This window comes from Talpa occidentalis, unplaced genomic scaffold (genome assembly GCF_014898055.3).
Source record: "Talpa occidentalis isolate TD23 unplaced genomic scaffold, MPIMG_talOcc4v2.1 talOcc4.2, whole genome shotgun sequence".
Classification (NCBI taxonomy): Eukaryota; Metazoa; Chordata; class Mammalia; order Eulipotyphla; family Talpidae; genus Talpa; species Talpa occidentalis.
Window position 1 is genome coordinate 57,205,207 of NW_023602073.1, and position 23,587 is coordinate 57,228,793.

The following is a 23,587-nucleotide window of genomic DNA, read 5'->3' on the forward strand; positions in this document are numbered from 1 at the left end:
GTGTGTTCTCTGTTTTTATGAACACCTTTATCCCCCCTTTTTATCCACTTTTTATCCCCTCCGCCAACCCGGGGAGTTTATTTTTCTTTTTGTTATTGGCCCCTAGAGTGACAATTGAGCAGGGAGGGTCTGCACTTCAGTGTTTCTGCCTCCCTATCATCTTAATTTTGGAAACTTTTTACCCATATATAGGGACACTGGCATCAGTACCTGGCCATTTACTATTGCTGCTGCTTGTTAATCACAGAAAACTTTAGTAGTTGTATTTATTTATTTTTTTTTCTTTTCTTTTTTTTAAGATTTATTTATTTATGCATACAAGAACTGGGCCACAGGCCAGAGATGTGGGGGAGTGAGAGGATTCACCATAGACAGAGTGGGGAGAGGATTCACGGGGCCGGAGAGGTCTGCTACACCATATGGGTCTCCTCCCCGGCTGGGGATTGAACTCATGCTTCTGTGGCTGTGGATATCTTCATAGGCTATGTCTCAACCCCCTGCGCCATCAGGGAGGCCCTTTATTTATTTATTTTTTAAGATTTATTTTATTTATGCATGCATATAAGAGCTGGGGTGTAGGCCAGAGATGCAGGGGGTGAGAGGATTCACCAGACAGAGTGGAGAGCAGAACAGGCAGCTCTACTGAAATACACTGTTGAAGGAAGCAGCAGGTGAGACAAGAGAGGTCAGTGGTGCCATGTGGGTAGCTCCCTTACTGGGGATTGAACTGGTGCTGTAGTGGCTGCAGATTACTTCATAGTGCTGAGACTTAACCCTTGTGCTATGAGGGAGGCCCAAGTTTAGTAGTTTTATAAGAAACTGACTCTCAAAAGTGTTTGATATTTTCCTTTCACATACTGGGGATTAAAAGGCCATCTCTGAAACTGATAATCACTTTGAGGAGTTGGAGTGATACAAGATATTGAACCTTGTGTTCTGTGTGGCCCCTTTAGACCAAAGATTGCAATGTGATAGCCTCCAAGCTGATGTTCCTGTTGGATGACCTGCTCTGGGTGCTAACCGACTCTCAGCTCAAGGCTATGATGAAGTATGCAGAGTCGCTGAGTGAGGCCATGGAGAAGTCAGCCCAGCAGAGAAAGAGCCTGGCCCCTGAACCTGTGCAGGTTAGAGGCTAAACAGTCATCCTTGGTATGGCTGGAAGATGGTAGGCCAGACCTAATTCATACTAACATAGATAGAGTCTAAATCTTGGATTATTTGGGGGATCTGTCATTTACTTTTGGACAGGCATAGGTTTTGCCTGTGCCTCTGATTTATTCATTTATTCTGCTCACTGCTCACTAGGTGTCTCCAGCCTCTTGTTCTGGTCCTTGGAATACTTAATGTTTTGAAATATAAAACATGAACAAGTTATTATAGTATGACATTATAGTATTATAGTATGACATGACATGTATAGTATACAGCACATGTGTACTGTAATGGAAGTAAATATTATGTTTTATTATTATGTATTATTGTTATGTAACAATACAAACATTATATATTATATAAACATCATGAAAGCAAGAAGAAAAGGCATCTAATTATTGAAAGAAGGCACTTAGGGAAGATTTCCTGGAGGAGGTGTTTTTGTATTAATCAGGTAAGTCCTGGGAAGTTAAAAGCTTGGATGATAGTTCAGACTTCAGCACAGTATTCTGACAGATACTAGACTCATTATAATTAGGCTTTTTAGAGTTCAGGCTGGTTTTTTAGACTTTTTAGAGTGGAGTAGCCTAAGTGAGTACCTAGATGAACAGTTTTACAAAGAAAGGGGCATCTTGCTTAAGTTGTGGGTCTTCAGGTTGGACTAAAACTTAAAGTCTGTGAAGGAGTCTCTCAGGCTCTGGACTTATTGTTTTTCTCTCTGTCACACATAGATAACTCCACCTGCTCCCAGTGCCCAGCAGTCCTGGGCCCAGGCATTTGGCAGCAGCCAGGGCAGCAGCAACAGCAGCAGCAGCCGCCTCAGCCAGTATTTTGAGAAATTTGATGTGAAAGAGTCTTCCTACCATCTGCTCATCTCCCGCCTGGACCTGCACATTTGCGATGATAGCCAATCCCGTGAGCCAGGTATCCTGTGAGGTCTGAACCTGGTCAGGGTGGCCTATCATTGCCTTCAGCTCTTGGTAAAACTTAGGGGGAGGGCTCTTTTCCAGAGACACTGTGGCCTACTTGGTTGGCTTCCCTTAGTCAGGCATTTCTTGGGTCTCAACTGTCCTGTTACAGCTCTTTTTGTGTTAGTGTAAGGCCATGCTCTTGAGCCTTTAGGGTACATCAGAACCGCATGTAATACTTAATAAAGACATTGGTACGCTACCTAAATCCCATGAAAGTAGACTCTTCATGGGGGAGTCCAAACAACCTATTTTTTCCCCCCTAAGTCCTTTGGGCATGTTTTTTCCATGCAGAAAGGTTATGCTGTATTCTTGTCATTGCTTTTCAGTTGGTATTACATGCAAATATGTGTTTATTCAGAATGAAAAAGTAATTAATTCATTTCTTTGTGAGTGTTGGGGAAATAACCTCTTGCCTAACTTTTTGATTCTCTTAACTGGTAAACTTGAGTTAAATCATATCCTACTTATTTATCTCTTAGGTTGTTGTCAGGCTCAAATGAGATATATACTGAAGTTGGATGACCTTAGTGGCAGATATTAAGTATTACTCTGCTGCTTGTTCTTTCAGTACTCAGTGTTTCCTCTATACTTGCTTTTGCCCGCAGTTCTTGGTTTTAGATATTGTCACATGGTAGATTTGTCTCTGACTGCCTTCCTCCCTCCTAAGGTTATGTTTCTCTCTCTCTCTTTTTAAAGATTTATTTATTTATGCATACAAGAACTGGGGTACAGGCCAGAGTTGCGGGGGATGAAAGGACTCACCAGAGACAGAGTGGAGAGCAGAACAGGTAGACTGACAAAATACACTGCTGAGGGGAGCAGCGGGTGAGACAGGAGGTCTGCTGTGCCATGTGGGTAGCTCCCTGGAATGGCCAGAGATTGAACTCGTGCTGCAGAGGCTGCTGATAGCTTCACAGTACTGTGCTTAGCCCACTGCGCCACCAAGGCCCTATGTTTGTCTCTTAATGAAACCTAGACTAACTTCCCTTGGGGAACCTATCTTTCTTTTTCTTCCTGGGGCAGTCCTTTGCTTACTTGACTATTCCTTGGACTTGAAGTGACTTTAGTCCCCTCTGCGTCCACTCTGAGAAAGCAGACAGAAGCAGTGACAACATAAAGATTACTTTTGCCATCACAGGGGATAATAAACACTTGTTTCTTCCAAGTGTTACTCTAGAGTCTCTGGGTTTTTGTTTGTGATCTTCTCAGAAGTCTTTATTAAGAGTACGTATTGAGAGTTTTATCCTCTTGCTTGATTGGGGGGGGGTGTATAGTTCTTTCCTCTACCTGTGGTAGGGTCCTGTATCCACAATATCAAGTGAATGACCATAGCCTTCCTTGTAGCCCCCATTTATTTACTAAACTAACTTAGTCTACTTGGTGGAATTTAAAGACCTCTTTATTTTTTAGATAGGGGGTAACTCCTATCCTATGAAGCCAAGTATGGATATGACTAGGAGATGGAGGATTCTTATAACTTTGCTTTTCCTCCTTGGATTTGGGAGGGAGAACTAGGTGTACAGAAAGAGCTTTAAAGTTCAAAACAACTTTGAAGTTGTTTTGTCTGATATGGTAGCCATTTAGTTATATGTGATTATAATAGAATTGAAATATTGGCTGATCCAAGTTGAGATGTGCTGCAAGTCTACCATACATACAGGACTTGAGGATAAAGAGCAAAGAGATAATTATTGATATCTTGATAATTATTTTCATACTGGTTACATGTTAAAATAATATTTTGTATATATTACTTTAAATAACCTGCACTACTAAAATTAACTTCACTTTTTAACTCTTTTTTCATGTGGCTACTATAAAACTTACAATTATTTATGTGACTCACATTATATTTCTGTTGTATTTACTCTAAAATTCTCTGTCCAACATGGCATCCACTAACTACATGTGGCTATTTAGAATTAAACAAAATTTAAAATTCTAGTTCTTCACTTGTACCAGCTACATTTCAAGAGCTAAATATAATCTATAAACTATAGAACTTGTCTGTTATCACAAAATATTTTTTTGTGTGTCCATCATCACAGAAGTCTCTCCTTTAGAGACTCCTCAAAGGCTATATCTACCTACCTTTCCATTAAGGGACACTATAACTTAGATGTTGCGACCTCTGGCTAATTCACTCACCTATCCTTTGATACTGGAGGTGAATTTATTGGAAACTAGGTAGGTCATTGGCTTGAGGTGGGGCAGCATTGTCACTTAAAATCAAATTGGATTCGGGCCTCCCCGGTGGCGCAGCGGTTGAGCGCTGGGTTGCGAAGCTGCCCGCAGCCTCTGCGGTGCCGGTTCGATCCCCGGCTGCTCCCCGGCCACCGGAGGAGGGCCCCACATGGCGCACAGACCTCTGCTGCCGCCCGCTGCTCCCCTCAGCAGTGTACTTCGGTCCTTCTGTCTGCTCTGCTCCCCGCTCTGGCTCTGGTGAATTCTCTCACCCTCCCGTGCTTCTGACTGTACCCAGTGCATGTATAAACAAAACAAACAAACAAACAAATAAATAAATAAAACATGCCTCTATTAAAAAAAAATCAAATTGGATTCTTGACATTGGTCTTGGTGATGATTTTTTGGATTTTACACAAAAAAACAATGGCAAAAAATACGAAAATAAACAAGTGGAACTCCATCAAACTTAAAAGCTTCTGTGCAACAAAGGGAAACATCAAGAAACTAAAAAAGCAGTATACTGAGTGGGAGAAAATATTTGCAAATCATATATCTGAGAAGAGTTGTAAAATATATAAAGAACTCAGACAACTCAATAGCAAAAACAAAAATCCAATCCAGTTAAAAAATGGGCAGAGGATTGATTGGAATGTACATTTTCCCAAAGAAGACATACAGATGGGCAAGAGAGGTCTGAAAAGATGTTCAACATTGTCAATAATCAGGGAAATGCAAATAAAAACCACAGTGTTATAGCACTGCACACCTTAGAATGGCAAATAGAAAATACTAAAGAGTTAGTGTTGCCAAGGATGTCAGGAGAAAGGAATCTGGCAAGAATGTAAATTGGTATAGTCACATGGGAAATAGCATGGCAGTTCCTCAATTAATTAAAAACAGAGCTACCATATGATCCAGCAATTCCACTACTGGGTATTTATCTGAAGGAAATTAAAATGCTATCTTGAAAAGATGCATGTTCATTACAGCACTGTTTATAATAGACAAAATGTGGAACATGACAAGTAAGTGTTTATCAGTAGATGAATGGATAAAAAGCATGTGCTATACATATATACAATGGAATATTATTCAGCCATGCAAAAACGGGATTGTTTTACCATTTGTGACAACATGTATGGGCCTTAAGGATATTATGTGAAGTGAAATAACTTAGAGGAAGACAAATACTGCATGATTTCACTTATTTGTGGAAACTAAAAACAAATTAAAAAAAATCCTGTCTCATAGATACAGAGCATAGATCAGTGGTTGCCAGAGGGAGGTGGGGGTATGTGTAATGATAGTAAAATGGGTAAAGACTGTCAAAAACTACAAACATCTGATTTAAAATAAATTACTGGTAGGATATAATGTATAGCATTGTGACTATAATTACTAATCTGTGTTACAATATTTAAAAGTTGCTAACCGAACAAATCTTAAAAGTTCTCATCCAAGAAAAAAATGAGTAATTTTGTAGTGATGGCTTTTAGCTAAACTTGTGGCGGTCATTTCATAGTATATACAAATATCGAATCATCATGTTGTACACTTGAAACCAGTATAACGTTATGTGCCAATGGTATCTCAGTAAAAAAGAAATCAAGCTACAATAGCTCAAAATGCTTCAGAGAGGAGGTTGGCGCTTGATGTGGGGGAGGTGGAAGTTTTTTCACTGTTATCCATCAGGATAAGGCCTGTGAGTCAAAAAAATTTCTCTGTTAAGGCCTGCTATCCTTTTCTCATCAGTTCATTGAAGAATTTTAATTAGTCACTGTTTACCATTTATATCTCACATATAATTATGTGTTTATATTTAAATATGCTGCCAAATGTTTGCAGTTGGTAGTTATATTTTATTTCAATGCTAGACATTGCTTTTCTACTCTCAATCTGTGTAGTTTGTTGTTCTTTTTTTTTTTGCTACAAATAATCCAATTAAAGTATCATGGCTCTGAAATGCTTTCCCACCAGTAGCCTGATCATACTTTTTTAACTGGGATGGTGTTAACCTCCAAGCAAGTTAGAATTGGCTATTTTCTTTCTTTCTTTTTTTTTAAAGGGTTTATTTATTTATGCATACAAGAGCTGGGATATAGGCCAGAGATGCGGGGGTGAGAGGATTCACTGAGACAGAGTGAGGAACAGAACAGGCAGATTGACCGAAGTACACTGCTGAGGGGAGCAGTGGGTGAGTCAGGAGAGGTCTGCTGTGCCATGTGGGTTGCTCCCTGGCCGGCCAGGGATCGAACTTGTGCTGCAGAGGCTGCAGATTGCTCCATAGTGCGGTGCTTAACCCCTTGCGCCACCAGGGAGGCCTTCTTTTTGTTTTTTTTAAAGATAAGATTACTTATGCATATAAGAGCTGGGGTATAGGCCAGAGGTATGGTGGGTGAGAGGATTCGCCAGAGATAGAGCTGGAACAGAACAGGTAGACCGAATGAAATACACTGCTGAGGGGAGCATCTGGTGAATCAAGAGAGGTCTGCTGTGCCACGTGGGTTGCTCCCTGGCCAGCCAGAGATCACAAACTCCTGCTGCAGAGGCTGCGGATTGCTTCATAGTGCTGCATCTTAACTCCTTGCGCCACCAGGGAGGCCCGGCTCTTTTCTTTTAAACAACTATACTGAGGTATGATTCACAGATCATAAAGTCACCCATTTAGAATATACAATTTATGTTCTAGAGTAATAGAATATACAATATACTTTTTTTCTAGTATGTCCATTGGATTGTGTACAGTCATCACCACAGTCTAATTTTAAGACACTTTTGACTGCAAAAGAAAACCTGTAATCCATTAGCTGTCACTTTTCATTTTGCAGCCATAACCAACTACTGATCTACTTTTTGTCTTGATATTTGCTTATTTTGGACATAAACAAATGTGTGTGGAAAAAAATCATATATATTTAACAATGGTTTATGGTTCCCCAAAGCATAGCCTTGCCTGATAGAATTTTGCCCCTTTGGTTTCTCTCACAGGATTTTCTTGTACAGTACATGAATAGCATTGATATTGAGTTTATGGAAGATACCCAAAATGTGAGAAAGGTCAGTGTTAGAAACATGGTGAATGGATGACTGAATGGAAGACGTTCTCAATCCTTTGTTCTACCTCAAAGTCATATAGCCAGAGATGGCCTGTGCATGCCAGCTAGCTGCCATTGGTTGCTTTGTCAGTGTTGTTGATGTTTGATCCTCTGCACTTTTGTCATTTGAACTTTGAGATTAAATGAAATAGATTATATCTTATTAGTCAATTTGCTGAAAGTTATTCAGTGCATCCTTAATTTGGTCAAGTGCTGAAAAAGAAAAATATTGACACTATCAATGAATAGCAGATAAAGTCTTTTTCTCATAGCAAGCAAAAGTTAAAAGTTAAGTTCAGTAAAAATAAAGAATTTAATCAAAAAATTTTAATTGTTTGATTATTTTAATTGTGCCGAAAAAATTTGAATAATTAAAATTTTGACTGTCTTGCTATTTTAAGTTGCAAATTTGCAGTTGTAATTTGATATATTATAACTTATAGTGAATAAATTACATTAACATTTACTTAACAGATATAGTTATTAAGTTACATTTAATATTCATAGTTTTAAACTAGCAACAACAAATGTTGGCGAGGATGTGATGAAAAAGGAACTCTCCTACATTGCTGGTGGGAGTGCAAACTGGTCCAACCACTATGGAAAGCTGTGTGGAGTTTCCTCAGTCTACTAAAAATGGAGCTACCATATGACCCAGCAATTCCACTTCTAGGGATCTACCCAAAGGACACAAAAACATTGATTCAAAAGAACAACTGCACACCTGTGGTTAATGCAGCACTATTTACAATAGGTAAAACCTGGAAACAACCCAAATGCCCAAAAATAGATGACTGGATCAGGAAGATGTGGTACATATACACAATGGAGTATTATTCAGCAATCAAAAAAGATAAACTCATGCCATTCACAGCAACGTGGATGGAGCTAGAAGGAATTATGCTCAGTGAAATAAGCCAGAAGGAAAAAGAAAAATAACGGATGGTTTCACTTATAGCAGGAATATAGGGGAGCCAAATAAGATATCAGTGTAAAAAAATAATAACAGTACAGAACACAGCAAAGCAAAACCAGACAATTATAAATCAGAGACATACTGCAGGGGAGGAGGAGGGAGAGGGATCAGAGGGAGGGAGGGAGGAGCACAGGGGACTGAGGTGATGGTGCACGGGTACATTGGGGAAGGAAATTCCATGGGACTACACCTGAGGGGGTGGGAGGAAGCAAATATTGTTTAAAAATGAACAATGATGTAAAAAAATAAAAAAATTTAAAAAAATTCATAGTTTTAAAATTTTTAACTTAGCTTGAAAAAATTAGTCTTTCTTAATGTGCATTGAATTAAAGAAAAAGGTATTTTTTATGTGCAGAACACATGGACATATAGTATACATACAAGTAGATACACAATCTGTTGTATTAAAATTTCATGGAGGGAAGCAATTAGGAGAAAAATATCTAAAAAGCCTCCTTATAAGGAATTATTATGAAAAAAGATTGAAAACATAAATATTGATAGAGTCTCTTGGTAGGATGGTGATTAGTCCAGAATATGGGTGCTGAAATATAGGTTGGATGAAAAAGACCTGGTTGTTGGTGTGCCAGTTTGTACTTGGAAGAAGCCATGGGGTGGCCATTACTAGAAGCCATTATAAGAAGCCATTACTAAGTGGCAGGGTGGCAATTCAGAACAGTGCAGATCTGACAATAGGCATGTATCGAAGAAACAGCTCCTGCTATGTCAGTTCTTAGAGTGTAGTTGGAAAGATAAGATAGAAATAGATAAATTTCAGGCCTCCCTGGTGGCGCAGGTGGTTGAGCGCAGCGCTGTGAGACAGTGTGGGTTCGATCCCGGCCTGCCAGAGAGCTCCCCACATGGCGCAGCAGACCTCTCCTGTCTGGCCCACTGCTCCCCTCAGCAGTGTATTTTGGTCAGTCTGCCTGTTCTGTTCCCTGCTCTGTCTCTGGTGTCCTCTCACCCTCCAGCACATCTGGCCTGTACCCCGGTTCTTATGTGCATAAATAAATAAATCTTAAAAAAAATTCATTTGTTTAGTACAAATTTGGTATAAATTCAAGATGAGCTTAATATTTGACTTAGAGCTAAAAATTCCAATTTGCCTACAATATTCTTTATGTTTATAATGTCCTTTTTAGTGCAATATTTTTTAGTGTTTCATGCAACCTTGTTTGTACAGTAATTATTATCTAATATCACAGCTTTACCTTTGAGGCCAGGGTGTGAAAGGAAATAAATGAGTCCTGTTTTTTGAGGAATCTGGCTTTTGCTTTTCCAGATAATTGTACTGAAGGACAGTAATACTTAGTATGGAAGAAACAGTTCATCAAGGTTGTAGCATGTGTCTGTCGGAGACATAGGATTGGAATTTTGAAATCCTGAGGTTTAGTTTCTTTTGCCTTTCTGAAAGTCTGGTGACCATGTGCAGAGACAATGGAATATACTTTCTTGGATCTTTTCTAGCATGTCCACTAACTGTTGCAACTTGAAAGAGGAAGACCTAAATCTTGTAAGTTACCTGACATCATGGCCTTTCAGGTGCACTGTTATCAGCTAGCTTGAGGAGCTGACCCTCAAGAGGATTTTTAAGTGCTTGTTTAGGACTTTTTAGGCTTGTTTCTTTTGCTGCTCGTTACCTTCAGTTTTCTCTTATAGGTATTTCTACAAACAGACTCATGGGTGGTGCCATGCAGCTTACCTTCCGCAAGATGGCGTTTGACTATTATCCCTTCCACTGGGCAGGTAGGAGAATTCTGAATGGGGATAGTGCCGGCTTGGCCCACTTATTGAGGGCAGATTTCTGGGTTGATCCCTGACTTCCCTGGGTGCCAGGGATTGCATATGTTGCCTCTTTAAGAACATCTTCTAGAAACTTGTATGGTTCATTATTGATGATTCTTTATTAGTGATAAGAGGAAGTAGGGAGGGGAGGCAGTGCCAGAGATGTTGTTTTACCTCTACCCTCTGCCATTTGCTTCCGCTAGTTTTAGAGTTTCTCTAGTAGTCCATAGTCAAAGATGGCAGCAATCAGCAGTTGGCCTGTTAGGGAACCTTGGGGGAAAGATCACCTGTGGAATCAAGAAGAACTTGAATGTTCTCACTGATAATTTTCACTTATCTCAGAGAATTCTGGATTGGGTATGAGGGATCAGATTCTGAACTATGACTGTACTTATGGAAAGGAAAAACTGGAATATTAGCTCATGATCTTGAACTAAATCATTTGCTTCTTTATTATATAGGTGATAGCTGCAAGCATTGGGTGCGACACTGTGAGGCCATGGAGACCCGAGGCCAGTGGGCCCAGAAGCTGGTGACGGAATTTCAGAGTAAAATGGAGAAGTGGCATGAGGAAACGGGTCTAAAACCTCCCTGGCACCTGGGTGTAGACTCACCTTTCCGGAGGAAAGCAGGTAGATTGTGAGAAGCTGCAAGACTCCCATTGCTTATCCTCTTGCCATTAACTTTTGGAAATTCATTGAAGATAAAGCATTGGACTAACTTATCCCAATTTTCTCATAGCTAATTATCTGAACTTTTCCCCATGGAGTGCGATAAGTGACTTTTCTTTACAGAGTCCTGTTCGTCCTCAGGGATAGCTGCAATATTAAAGAGAGATTGTCGTCCCCTCTCTTCAAGGCTGTTTCCTTGGTCTAAAGGAGAAAACAAGTTTTGAGTTCCATCTTGGTGCTAGATAGTGTTATTGAACTCTTTCCTACATATAGCATTAATGATTATAGGGTTTTTGCTTTCCTAATTCTATTAACAATAAGATTTGAATGTACCTGACTTATTTTTCTCTCTTATTTTTATTTAGATTCTCTCTCTAGTCCTCGAAAGAACCCCCTTGAGAGAAACTCCTCTCAGGGCCAACAGTCTGCCTTTCGGCCTCCGGCTTGGAATCGCTTACGTTCTAGCTGCATGGTGATACGCGTGGATGACTTGGACATCCACCAGGTGAGGCTCCCAGGACACGGGGAAACATGGTCAGAGAGGGCTGGAGCGGTTCATTTGGAAGGTAGTGCGTGTGAACAAGGTTGTGGTATTCAGAAACTGTTTTCCTCACTTTTGTGTGAATTAAAATTAGTTTGTTTCTTTCTGAGCATAGCTGCTGAGATCAGAACTTGAGATCAGTTTCCTCTGAATACCCTACTACAAATCTTTCATTGAAAAAACTTGTGGATAGTGTTAGGCAGGTGTAGAAATGCCTGGGATAATTGTGAAAAGCACGCTGCTTCCTGTGACAGCCTTTGAAAAGATAGAGGATTTATACCACTTTAGAGGAAATTGAGCTATTTCCTGAGAAATTCTATTCTGGGTATTATATAGATGCTAAGAGCAACTTGTGATTACTTAGGTTTCAACAGCTGGACAGCCAAGTAAGAAGCCATCTACACTCCTTTCCTGCAGTCGGAAACTCCACAGTCTACCCACTCAGGTCTCTGCTATTCACATTGAGTTCACAGAGTATTACTTCCCAGATAATCAGGAGCTTCCAGGTAAGCATATGAGCTGATCATTTCTTGGTGTATAGCTCATGCTCTTTACATCTTTCAGCCTTGGGGCCACTACATATATTCTCACTTGTTATTAGGAATTTTAGGTGTTTGAGTGAGTTAAGCACACCTTGTTAAAAATTCTGCACTCTATAAATATGGGCCTTTACTCTCTTGATAATAAAATGATTATTAGCTGGTGGGTAAGAGTCAAGCTGCTGCTTTTGTACATGGCAATTCATTTTTTGTCTGCTTTCCAGTTCCCTGTCCCAATCTCTACATTCAGTTAAATGGTCTGGCATTTACTGTGGATCCCATTAGCTTACTCTGGGGAAACCTCTTCTGCCTGGATTTATACCGCAGCTTGGAGCAGTTCAAAGCTATCTACAAGCTGGAAGATGCAAACCAGAAAGATGAACACTTGGATATCCTACTGGATGCCTTCCGGCTAAAGGTAGGGAGAAAGTGGGATTTTTGTTCCCTATTGGTGCCACAGCTGCTTTACTCCCATGAAAGCCTCTGGGGAGCCCATAGTTATAATCCAGGGTTCTGCTTTGTTCACTTAATAGAAGTAAGCAAAGCAGTTTCACAGCCCGAATGGTCCTTCATGTGTGTATTAGTGGTGGGTTGTACAAGTACTTAGATGACCATTCTGAATTGGGTTCCATTTTCTTTCTGAAGGTGAGCTTCCCACTGGAGAAGAGAGAACAGGCTGGGTTGCATCGGCCCCAGGCCCTTGTCTTTTCTGCATCAGGCATGACTGCCACCAATACACGTCATGCTCCACATTGTAGCTGTTCAGACCTCCAAAGTGTCTTCCGGGGTTTTGCCGCTGCTGAATTCTTTCATTCCAATTACATTCACTTTCCCAAGGTTCCAGGTAGCTTCAGCCTTCTGCACATGCTTTTTTTGCATCATGCCTTCCAGATGGATTCCCGTCTCCCTCATCCTAGTAATCTCCTTCCCCAGAGGCCTAAGGCTTCCCAGGATCTCTGGTCCATTCACTTCACCCAGATCTCCTTGGACTTTGAGGGAACAGAAAACTTCAAAGGTCATACCTTGAATTTTGTGTCTCCGTTCCCCTTGTCCATTTGGGCCTGTCTGCCCCTCCGCTGGCAGAAGGCCCAGGCACGGAAGCTCCTTTCGGCAGCAGAAAGGAAACTGAAACCATCAGCCAGCTTTGGCAGTCCTGTCCACTCTGAGGCCCTCGTCCCTGACCCTGTGTCCCATCAGAGGTCAAAGACTGAGCATGATTTGAAAAGCCTATCAGGCTTTACAAAAGCCATGGAAGTCCTGAAAGACGGTAGCAGCGGCGTGGACAGCAAAGGGCCTCTGACAGAGCTGGAGGACGCTGCGGATGTTCACATGCTCGTGCACTCTCCTGCAGACATCCGCGTGAGGCTTGATCACTACCAGTACTTGGCTCTGCTCCGCCTGAAAGAGGTGCTGCAGGGTCTTCAGGAGCAGCTGACTAAGGATACAGAGGCTATAACTGGGTCTGCCCTGCAGGACCAGACAGTTTGCATTGGAGTTCTTTTCCCCAGCGCTGAGGTGGCTCTGCTTATGAATCCTACCCCTGGGTCTTTTGAAGCTGACTCTGCAGGTTCAGATACCACCAGCATCATCGATTCAGAACTGTCTCACTCAGAGGATCAGGAGCTGAAGTCTGATGCATCCTCAGACCAGGACCCAACAAGCCCGGAAAAGGTTCTGGAGCACAGTGGCATTGAAAACCTGGATGTAGCTCAAGATAGGCCACTGCCTCTTCATAGCAATGGAGAACTTCAGGACTCAGATTCTCTTGCACAGCAGTTGGCAGGGAAGGGCCATGAGGCAGTTGATGCCCTGCAGGCCAAGAGATTGAGCAGAGCCCAAGCTTCTAGCACACCAGCTACCATGAAGCCCCCAGGTGCCAGGGATACTGCTATAAATGGACAGGGTGAGCTCATCCCTTTGAAGAACATTGAGGGAGAATTGTCAAGTGCTATTCACCTGACCAAGGATGCCACCAAGGAGGCTCTCCATGCCACCATGGACCTCACCAAGGAAGCTGTGTCCCTGACTAAGGATGCCTTTAGTTTGGGCAGAGACCGAATGACCTCCACCATGCACAAGATGTTGTCCCTTCCCCCAGCCAAGTGAGTGGTTCTCTGCATCTTTTGCATCCCATCTCTTCCTCCTAGCTCTGTTCATTTGGCTTAAGGCCTCTTGTTATGTGCACTTTTAGATTGGGAAGCACCATTTAGGCCTGGTGTGTGCATAGACTTGGCATAGCATTGGAGAGATTTTCAGGCTACTTAGAGGATACAGGTATACCAGTTGGAGAGACTTATTTTTAGGATGACATCTAAATTTGTGATGGGGAAGACCCAGGAATTCCAATAAAATAACAAAACCCCGCGGATTTTCACATGCCTCCATATAGCATGGCCTATTCTTGGACTTGTTTCAAGTCAACATTTATTCCTGTGTAGTATCAAGTTAGCTCTCTTACTGATTCACTACTTTTAATAGATATGCAATATCTGAAGAGTAATACCTGGCATCTGTATGATATTCTTTTCATTTGGCCCTCATGTCATATTTTGTTTGTTTTCATCCCCACCACAGCCTGCTGAGGTAGCTATAGATGTTTAAATTATAGCTAAGGAAACTGAGACTCAGAGAGGATGAGCTCATGGATCCTGTATCTTGTAAATAGAAAAGCTGGTGCTTTGAGCTTACTCTTTCTGATACTTCTTATCAACATTTTCCAGGGTAATAGAGAAGGAAGAATTTCATCCATTCATTTAACCAATACTTTTTGAGCCCTTGCTGACTGCTGACTCTGTGTTAGGCACTGGAGATACAGTTGGGAATAAGCAGAAACCCAGAAATGCACAGAGTAGAAGGCACGGGTTTTTCCACAGTTGGGTGCTTTGTAATTTTAAGAAAGAGATGATGACAGAAAATCTTTTTTGGGATACTTTGTGGTGTAGGGACCATGATATGATCAGTGACTTTAGAGCTTTTATCTTAGTGGATTGTCTTCAGTGGGTCTCTAAGCAATGCCTGAGTGTGTGCTAGTATTAGTACCTGCTAGGTCACTAACAGCCTAGGAGGAAGAAAGAGAAAAACTTAAAGGGATTAATTTTTAATAATACTAGTGAGGCAGCATTTATTGAATGTAGTCTATGTTTAGGCACTGTCCTAAATACTTAGACTATTATTAATCAAGTGAATTCTTATAACAGCCCTATAAGGCAGATACTATTATCACTCCTCATTTTACACATGAGGAAACTGAGACTTAGAGGTGAGAAACTTGCTCAAGTTCACACAACTTGTGAGTGGTAGGGCGAGGATTGAAATCCCACACTCCCAATTACCAGATGAGCTGCCTTTCTTTCTTTCTTTTTTTTTTTTAAAGATTTATTTATTTACTTATACAAGCACTGGGTATAGTCAGAAGCGCAAGAGGGTGAGAGAATTCACCAGAGCGGGGAACAGAACAGGCAGACTGACGAAATACACTGCTGAGGGGAGCAGCGGGTGTCAGGAGAGGTCTGTGCGCCATGTGGGACCCTCGGTGGTGGCTGGGGATCCAACTGGTGCTACAGAGGCTGCGGGCAGCTTCGCAGCCCAGTGCTCAACTGCTGCGCCACCAGAGGAGGCCCTGAGCTGCCTTTCTAATTGGAAAAGAATAAAGAAGCTGGGAAGAGAGGATAGGTAAAAAGGAGAAAAGAAAGGTGTATGTTACAAGCTCTTTTTTAAAACATCAACAACAGGGCCTCCCCGGTGGCGCAGCGCTTGAGCGCTGGGTTGTGAAACTGCCCGCAGCCTCTGCAGCACCGGTTTGATCCCCGCCTGCTGTGTCCACTGCTCCCCTCAGCAGTGTATTTCATCAGTCTGCCTGTTCTGCTCCCTGCTCTGGCTCTGGTGAATTCTCTCACCCTCCCGCACTTCTGACTGTACCCAGTGCTTGAATAAATAAATAAATAAATCTTTAAAAAAAAATAAATAAAACATCAACAATGGCTTCCTAACTGTCCAAGCTGGTGGCCTGTTCTCAGTCTTCCTCCTGGCAGTTCATCTTGCTGGTCAGTTCATTCTGACCATTTGTAACCCCGCCCACTTAATCCACACGTCATAAAATGAGTATTTTTTTCCCTCTACTGCTCTTTTTATTCTTTAAATATTATTGCGTAGTGCTGGACTGTCCATATTCTGATAACTTATAATTTTTACTTTTTCAAAAATATATATTTTTAATGAAGTACCATTATTTTGTAGCCTTATAATTTTTTTCACAATATAGAATTGGATGCTTTTTAAATTTTAAAAATGATTTGTGCTCAACTTGGTGACTGTAGAAAATGGAAAAATAAATAATATAAAAGTCACTTGTGATGACACTATTTAGTGATAGTCACTATTTACATTTACATCCATTTTGTTCTAATTACTGTACTTATATTTGTGTCTCCATGTGAATGCTTATATGAATATACAAATATATAAACATTGTTTTTATATTAATAGGGTTATATTATTTCTATATAATATAGAGAAATCCCAGTTTATTCACTTAATATTTTATTGTGACTATTTCCCCCCTCATTAGTATTTGAATACATAATTTTTAATTACTTTGTTGATTTATAGCAAACTGATGTATCATAATTTATTAATCCATCCCAATATATAGGGTGGGAGGGGTCAGTTTCCATTTTTTCTCAGGTAGAACCAATACTGTGGCAAATGTCCTTATTATTGTGAACTTTACTCTTGTGCATATCTACAGAGTAAAAAACCTGGAAGCAGATACTGGGTGAAAAAACCTGGAAGCAGATACTGGGTGAAATACTATAAGCATTTTTTTTTTTTTTTTTTAATAGAGGCATGTTTTTTTTTTTATTTATTAATTTATTATATTTGTTTGTTTTGTTTATACATGCACTGGGTACAGTCAGAAGCGCGGGAAGGTGAGAGAATTCACCAGAGCCAGAGTGGGGAGCAGAGCAGGCAGAAGGACTGAAGTACACTGCTGAGGGAGCAGCGGGTGGCAGGGAGATCTGCGCACCATGTGGGATCCTCCTCCGGTGGCCGGGAGCAGCCGGGGATCGAACCGGCGCCGCCGAGGCCGCGGGCAGCTTCGCAACCCAGCGCTCAACCGCTGCGCCACCGGGGAGGCCCTACTATAAGCATTTTTAAGGTTCTTGATGCATATGCCAAACTTTTAGAAGGTATATTAGTCTGAACTTTTGAATATTTTTTAGGTTATTTTATCCATTTCCTCATTTCTGCGATAGTCTATAATTTTAGTCCTGACTTCCCTCCATTCCATGCTCTTCATTTAAAACTACTTACTCCACAAGACTCCCAGGGAGAGATTCCCAGGGTACCTCAAATCTTACCCATAAAAAGTTTAATTTCTTAGCCCTTCAAGACCAGTTCTTTCTCTTTTTTTGGTAGCATCATTCTCCTGCTTGTTTAAACTGTATATTTTAACTCTGCTTCTTCCAGTTGTTTTGTCAGTTCTAACCATAATTCCTAGAGCAGTGGTTCTCAAACTCCTGGAGCATTTCTGAAAACATAGATTGCTGAGCCCTTCCCTCAGAACCCCTCATCCAGTTTAGGATTGAGATGGAGTCAAGAATTTACATTTCTATCAAGTCCCCACTGATACTGATACTCCTACCGGGATGACACTGCTCAGTTTTCCTGTCCATTCTCACATGTGAACTATAGATATTTTTTTCAAAGATTTATTTATTTATGCATACAAGAGCTGGGGAACAGGCCAGAGATGTGGGGGCTGAGAGGACTCACTGCAGACAGAGTGGGGAGCAGAACAGGCAGAATGACTGAAGTACACTGCTGAGGGGAGCAGCGGGCGAGTCAGGAGAGGTCTGCTGCACCATGTGGGCTGCTCCCTGGCTGGCCAGGGATTGAACTCGTGCTGCAGAGGCTGCGGATTGCTTCATAGTGCGGTGCTTAACCTCTTGCGCCACCAGGGAGGCCTGTGAACTACAGATTTTTTCATTGGAGAGCTTTTCTTTTCTAGCTTGTTTGAGAAAGCCAGGTCAAACTTCCTAAAACACAGGTGTGTTATTGGTATTTCCCTATGCTAAAACCCTCAGACTTTTTCCTTATACTCCCAGAATTTTGTTTGGCGTAATTACATTACATCCAATGGCATTTTGCCATTGTTTCTTTTTTCAACAGACTTTATTTTTTTAGACCAGTTTTAGGTTCATAGCAATATTGAGCAATATGCACAGAGATTCCCATATACTCCCTGCACTACACAGCTTTCAGTATACTTTCATATGTGGCTTCTATCCATGGTTTTCTATAATCTGACTGCAAGCCATGTGGTAAAGTGAAAAAAGCATTTAGGAAGGTGTGGATTTTTCTCAATTCCACCTGTAATTGTGCGGTGAACCTTGAGTTAGTTACTTCATCTGTAAAATGGGAGGGTAGGATTAAAAGGTCTTTAATGGTTTCTTTTCTTTGTGTTACATTTTTTATTTTTTTATTTTTTTTTTTAAACCTTTTTTTTTATTTTTTTTTATAGAGGCATGTTTTTATTTATTTATTATTTATTTGTTTGTTTGTTTGTTTTTTTTTGTTTATACATGCACTGGGTACAGTCAGAAGCGCGGGAGGGTGAGAGAATTCACCAGAGCCAGAGCGGGGAGCAGAGCAGGCAGAAGGACCGAAGTACACTGCTGAGGGGAGCAGCGGGCGGCAGGAGAGGTCTGCGCGCCATGTGGGACCCTCCTCCGGTGGCCGGGGAGCAGCCGGGGATCGAACCAGCGCCGCGGAGGCTGCGGGCAGCTTCGCAACCCAGCGCTCAACCGCTGCGCCACCGGGGAGGCCCTGTGTTACATTTTTTAAACTTAGTCCTCCATTGCTCTCCCTAACAAACCTGTCCTCCAGCTGGATTGAACTACTTACTAATCCCCACAGAATGCCCTCTTCCCTATCTTTTTCATTGTCCTTCAGGGACCACCTCAAATGCCATCTCCTTCCATGAAGCCATTTTTAAACCCCTAGTACCCATCTCTCCCCCTCTTTGATATTGCGTAGCCTTTGACTCACACTTCTGTGACTCTGTGACATGTCACTTCTCCCATGTAATGTTATATATAAGTCTCTCCTGATATATTATAAATTCTTAGGGAAGTGGGGACGTTTTATTCATTATTTCGTTCACCTTCTGACCCACACGCTGTGTCTGCCATGGTGCCTGTGTGCAGAAGCTAATCACTGAATACTTGTGGGTTGAATGGGACTTCAGGTACCATTCAGTAGCACTGAGATTATAGGTAGTTGGTCTCTTCTGTATATGAACTGTCTGAATAGCCCTGACATTTCCTGGTGATTGGTGCAGTTTCAATTACTAAAATATGAGGATTCAGAAAAATCAGCAGTTGAAAATGGTGTTATCCCCTTCAACCAGGTAATAGGTGATATCAAAGTTTATATCTATAATATATAATAACTCCTTGGGCTGAAAGGGATGGATATGCAATGGGATGAAACAATATGTCTCCTAAGCCACATTTGTTGTTTTTGTTTTATAAACAGGGACCCCGTGGCCAAGATAGATGAGGGGGTGGCAGCCCCAGTGAGTGGGGGTGCTGCCCGACTCCGATTTTTCTCCATGAGAAGGACAATATCGCAGCAGTCATTTGATGGTGTCTCATTGGATAACAGTGGCCCTGACGATCGGATTTCGGTGGACAGTGATGGCAGTGATAGCTTTGTGATGCTCTTGGAGTCTGGTAGGTGGAAGCAGAGCCAGACAAAATTGTAAAAGTCCAGAAAGATTTTTTTCTGCTACCTATATTCAGACTGGCAGGATACAAAAACAACTGAGATTTGATAAAATAGTCATGTACCTAACCACAAGAAAAAGTAATGTTAATGGATTTGTGGCTCTTGCTTTATCCCTGCATCTTCTAAGTTATTGGTTGGTACCTTACCTTTATCATATGCAGAGACTCAGATCAAAGGAAAGGTGATTGTCTTCCAGCCATTAAGCTGTGGGGTAGGATTCGTTTTGTGACTGGTGTAATGGTGTCTATATTTGTTGTCTTTTTTTTTTCTCGTCTGTATATCTTATTTTTGGCAAGTAACTAGAAGCTTTTTGTCTGTGACAAAATGAATAACCTTTTAGAGTTAGCTCTGTCACCACTGTAAGTTACATTTGTTCTTTCAGCTTATTGAAATGGAAATTTATTAAATGGTTTCTGAAGTGTCTAAATGAAAATAAAAAGTTTATGCACCATTTCTTAAGATGGGTGGTGTGTACCCATGTTTCTTTTGTTATTTTTTAACTTCCAATAGATAACTTTATTTTTTTTAATTTAAATTTTATTTTTATATTCCCCATACAATTACAACCCCCTTATTTTGACCCCAATCCCTCCTTTCCCCGCCCCCCAACCCCCCATAGAGTGTCTCTGGTTCATAGTTGTTTGTTGATTTTGATTTTTCCTTTCTTATAGTTATTCTTTTTCCTGGTCTCTTATTTAAGTTTTCTAGATTCCTGCTATGAGTGAGACCATCCGGTATTTTTCTTTTTCTTTCTGGCTTATTTTGCTGAGCATGATCCCTTCCAGCTCCATCCATGTTGCTGCAAATTGCATGTGTTTATGTTTTTTGAATGCTGAGTAATAATTCATGGTGTATATATACCACATCTTCTTGATCCAGTCATCTTCCAATAGATACTTTAGAACTTCCCACAGAACTTATAGAAAATTTCAAATATGTATAGAAGTAGAATCAAATGAACCCTAATATACTAATTACTTAGGTTCAGCTGTTAAGAACTCAGGGATATTTTTGTTTCATATATGCTTTTTCTCACTTGCTTATTTTGAAGCAAATCCCCAATGTACCATTTTATCCATAATGTTTTCAGTATGCATTTCTAGAAAATACAGATTTTAAAATATAAAAAAATTTTAATTGTGGTAAAGTACACATAACATAAAACTTACCATACTAACCATTTCTGACTATAATTTAATGGCAGTAAGTACATTAAAATTGTTATGCAACAATCATCACTATTCATCTCCAGAACTCTCTTCATCTTGCAAAACTGGAACTCTGTACCCCTAAACAATAATTCTTCATTCCTTCCTCCCTTCAGCCTCAGTCATCATTCCATTTTCTGTCTCTATGAATTTGGTGACTCCAGGTACCTCATATAAGTGGGATCATGCAATATTATTCTTTTGTGACTGACTTACTTCACTTAATGTCCTCAAGAGTCATTCACAGAGTAGCATGTGTCAGAATTTCCTTCCTTTTTAGGGCTGATTAATAGTCTATTGTATGTTTATACCACACTTTGTGTATCCATTCATCTCTCCATGAGCACTTGGATTGCTTCTATTTACAAATTTTTTTGAATGTAACCAAAGGACATTACCATGTTTTAAAAGTAAATAATTCCTTAAATTCATCAAATATCTAGTTAGTTTTCAAATTTCCAGTTGTCTTATAAATGTCAAATGTTTTGTTTTTACAGTTGCCATTGGATTTGAACAGATTTATTTGACTTTCAAACTCTTTTTTTGTCTTTCTTATACAGAGCCTGGTCCAGACTCTCTCCCACCAGGATCTCTTCCAAATGTCTTAGACAGCGCTGGTCTTCAAGGGAGCCCTGTTATGGATAGCTATGGCCAGGGGTCACCAGAGGCCAACAGTTCAGTTTCACCCAGTAGGGAAGACCTCAGTCCTCACCTGGTTAGCTGCTCTACTTTCTTCTCTGCAGAGGGTAGACTCCAGGCTGGGAGCTTGGGGCTCAGCTAAGAGAGTCTCCTTTTACAGGTCTCAGTTCTGCTCCTGAAAGTGAATGAGGTGTCTTTGGGGATTGAGGTACGAGGCGATGACTTGACTGTGGCCCTGCAAGCAAAGGAGCTGACCCTCCAGCAGCTGGGCACCGTGGGACTCTGGCAATTCCTACATGGGCAGTGCCCGGGTGAGGATGGTGCACATTTTAGGAAAGGTGGTGGGATTTGTCTGGGGCAGCCGTAGCTAAACTCTGCTCCTGTCACTGCTGCAAGGGCAGTTGCTCTATTGCCATGCGATTGGCCCTTTTCTCCAGCAGCCATAAGGGGGAAGAAGTACTCCAGTAAACCCTGCTTGTAAGATTTCTCCAGGAGCTCTTTCTCTGATTTTTGCATTCCCTAGGCTGTCCTCCATCGTCACTGCCTGCATGTTCCCTAAGCTTACACGTGAGGACAGTGTTCACTTCTTCATTTGTGTGACTGCCAGCATCACACTGTACCTGATCAGGAACTTCTTTTGTCCAGATTCAATCATTTGATATGAATTATCATGTATACTTTAAAAATTAACATGAAAAATTTGGGCTATTGCTTCATTTTTTAAAAAAGATTTATTTATTTATGCATACAGGAGCTGGAGTACAGGTCAGAGGTGTGGGGAGTAAGAGGATTCACCAGAGACAGAATGGGGAACAGAACAGGCAGACTGACTGAAATACATTGCTGAGGGGAGCAGTGGGCGATACAGGAGAGGTCTGCTGTGCCATGTGAATCAGCTCCCTGTGTGGGGATTGAACTCATGCTTCAGTGGCTGTGGATAACTTCATAGGTTGCGTCCCAACCCCTTGCGCCACCAGGGAGGCCCTACTGCTTCATTTAAAAACTTTTTTTTGAACATTGAATAGATAACTGAAATATTTATAAATATATATAAAGTATAAAATGCTAATTACAATGAACCCATGTATGCATAACCTAGTTTAATATATAAAGCAGTATCTCTCTCCTAACTCTTCCTCTGCCTCTGCCCTGTCATTGGGAATCACTATCCTGAATTTTGTGCTTATCATTCTCATATTTTCCTTTACAATTCTTCCACATGTGTTTATATCAATATGTTAGTTAGCTTTGTAGGTGTTTGAGTTTTGGGTTTTTTTTTTTTTTTTTTTTTTTTCAGATTTTATTTATGCAAGAACTGGGATACAGGCCAGAGTCACAGGAGGGTGAGAGAATTCACCAGAGACAGAGTGGGGAGCAGAACAGGTAGACAACAGAAACACTGTTGAGGGGAGCAGCGGGTGAGATAGGAGAGGTCTGCTGTGCCATGTGGGTATCGCTCTGGCTGGCCGGGAATCAAATCCATGCTGCAGAGGCTGTGGACAGCTTCACAGTGCAGTGCTCAATCACTGCGCCACCGGAGAGGCCCCGTGTTTGAGTTTTTCTAAATGGAATTATATTTTGTATTCTTTTGTGAGTAACTTCTTTGACATAACATGCTATTTTTCAAAAATCCATGAATCATTCATTTTCACAACTTTATTGTAAAAATATACCACATTTTGCTTTTAAAAAAATATTGAGGTGTAATTTGCATATTATGAAATTCACTCAAAGTAATCATACAGTTTGATAGATTTTAGTAAGTTTATAGAGCTGTGTAACCATCACCATCACTCCCAAAATATTCTTTGTATCCTTTCTGTTTACTTCTTCAATCTATTTTAAATAGACATTGGGTTGTTTCTAGTATTTTTTCTTTCTTTTTTTTTGCTATTTCAAGTAGGGTTGTCTTGAACATACTTGTGCATGCCTGCTGGTATGCATGTTCAAGTGTTTCTCCAGGTTTATATTCTTGAGAATATAATTTCTAGGTTACTAGGATAGCTACAGCTTTAACTTTATTAGACAATGC

General features: G+C 40.8%; 1 protein-coding gene across 2 annotated transcripts in view; it reads left to right on the plus strand.

Moving 5' to 3' along the window:
* Window positions 1–23,587, plus strand: part of BLTP3A (bridge-like lipid transfer protein family member 3A) — a 66,839-nt gene that overhangs the window by 35,847 nt on the left and 7,405 nt on the right. For both annotated transcript variants that reach the window (XM_037519551.2, XM_054698735.1), the window contains exons 7-17: window positions 954–1,124; window positions 1,884–2,076; window positions 10,041–10,127; window positions 10,628–10,798; window positions 11,203–11,342; window positions 11,743–11,884; window positions 12,142–12,335; window positions 12,563–14,019; window positions 19,457–19,653; window positions 21,477–21,631; window positions 21,716–21,866. In XM_037519551.2, the coding sequence (XP_037375448.1) occupies window positions 954–1,124; window positions 1,884–2,076; window positions 10,041–10,127; window positions 10,628–10,798; window positions 11,203–11,342; window positions 11,743–11,884; window positions 12,142–12,335; window positions 12,563–14,019; window positions 19,457–19,653; window positions 21,477–21,631; window positions 21,716–21,866 (3,058 nt within the window). The remainder of the gene's footprint in view (window positions 1–953; window positions 1,125–1,883; window positions 2,077–10,040; window positions 10,128–10,627; window positions 10,799–11,202; window positions 11,343–11,742; window positions 11,885–12,141; window positions 12,336–12,562; window positions 14,020–19,456; window positions 19,654–21,476; window positions 21,632–21,715; window positions 21,867–23,587) is intronic.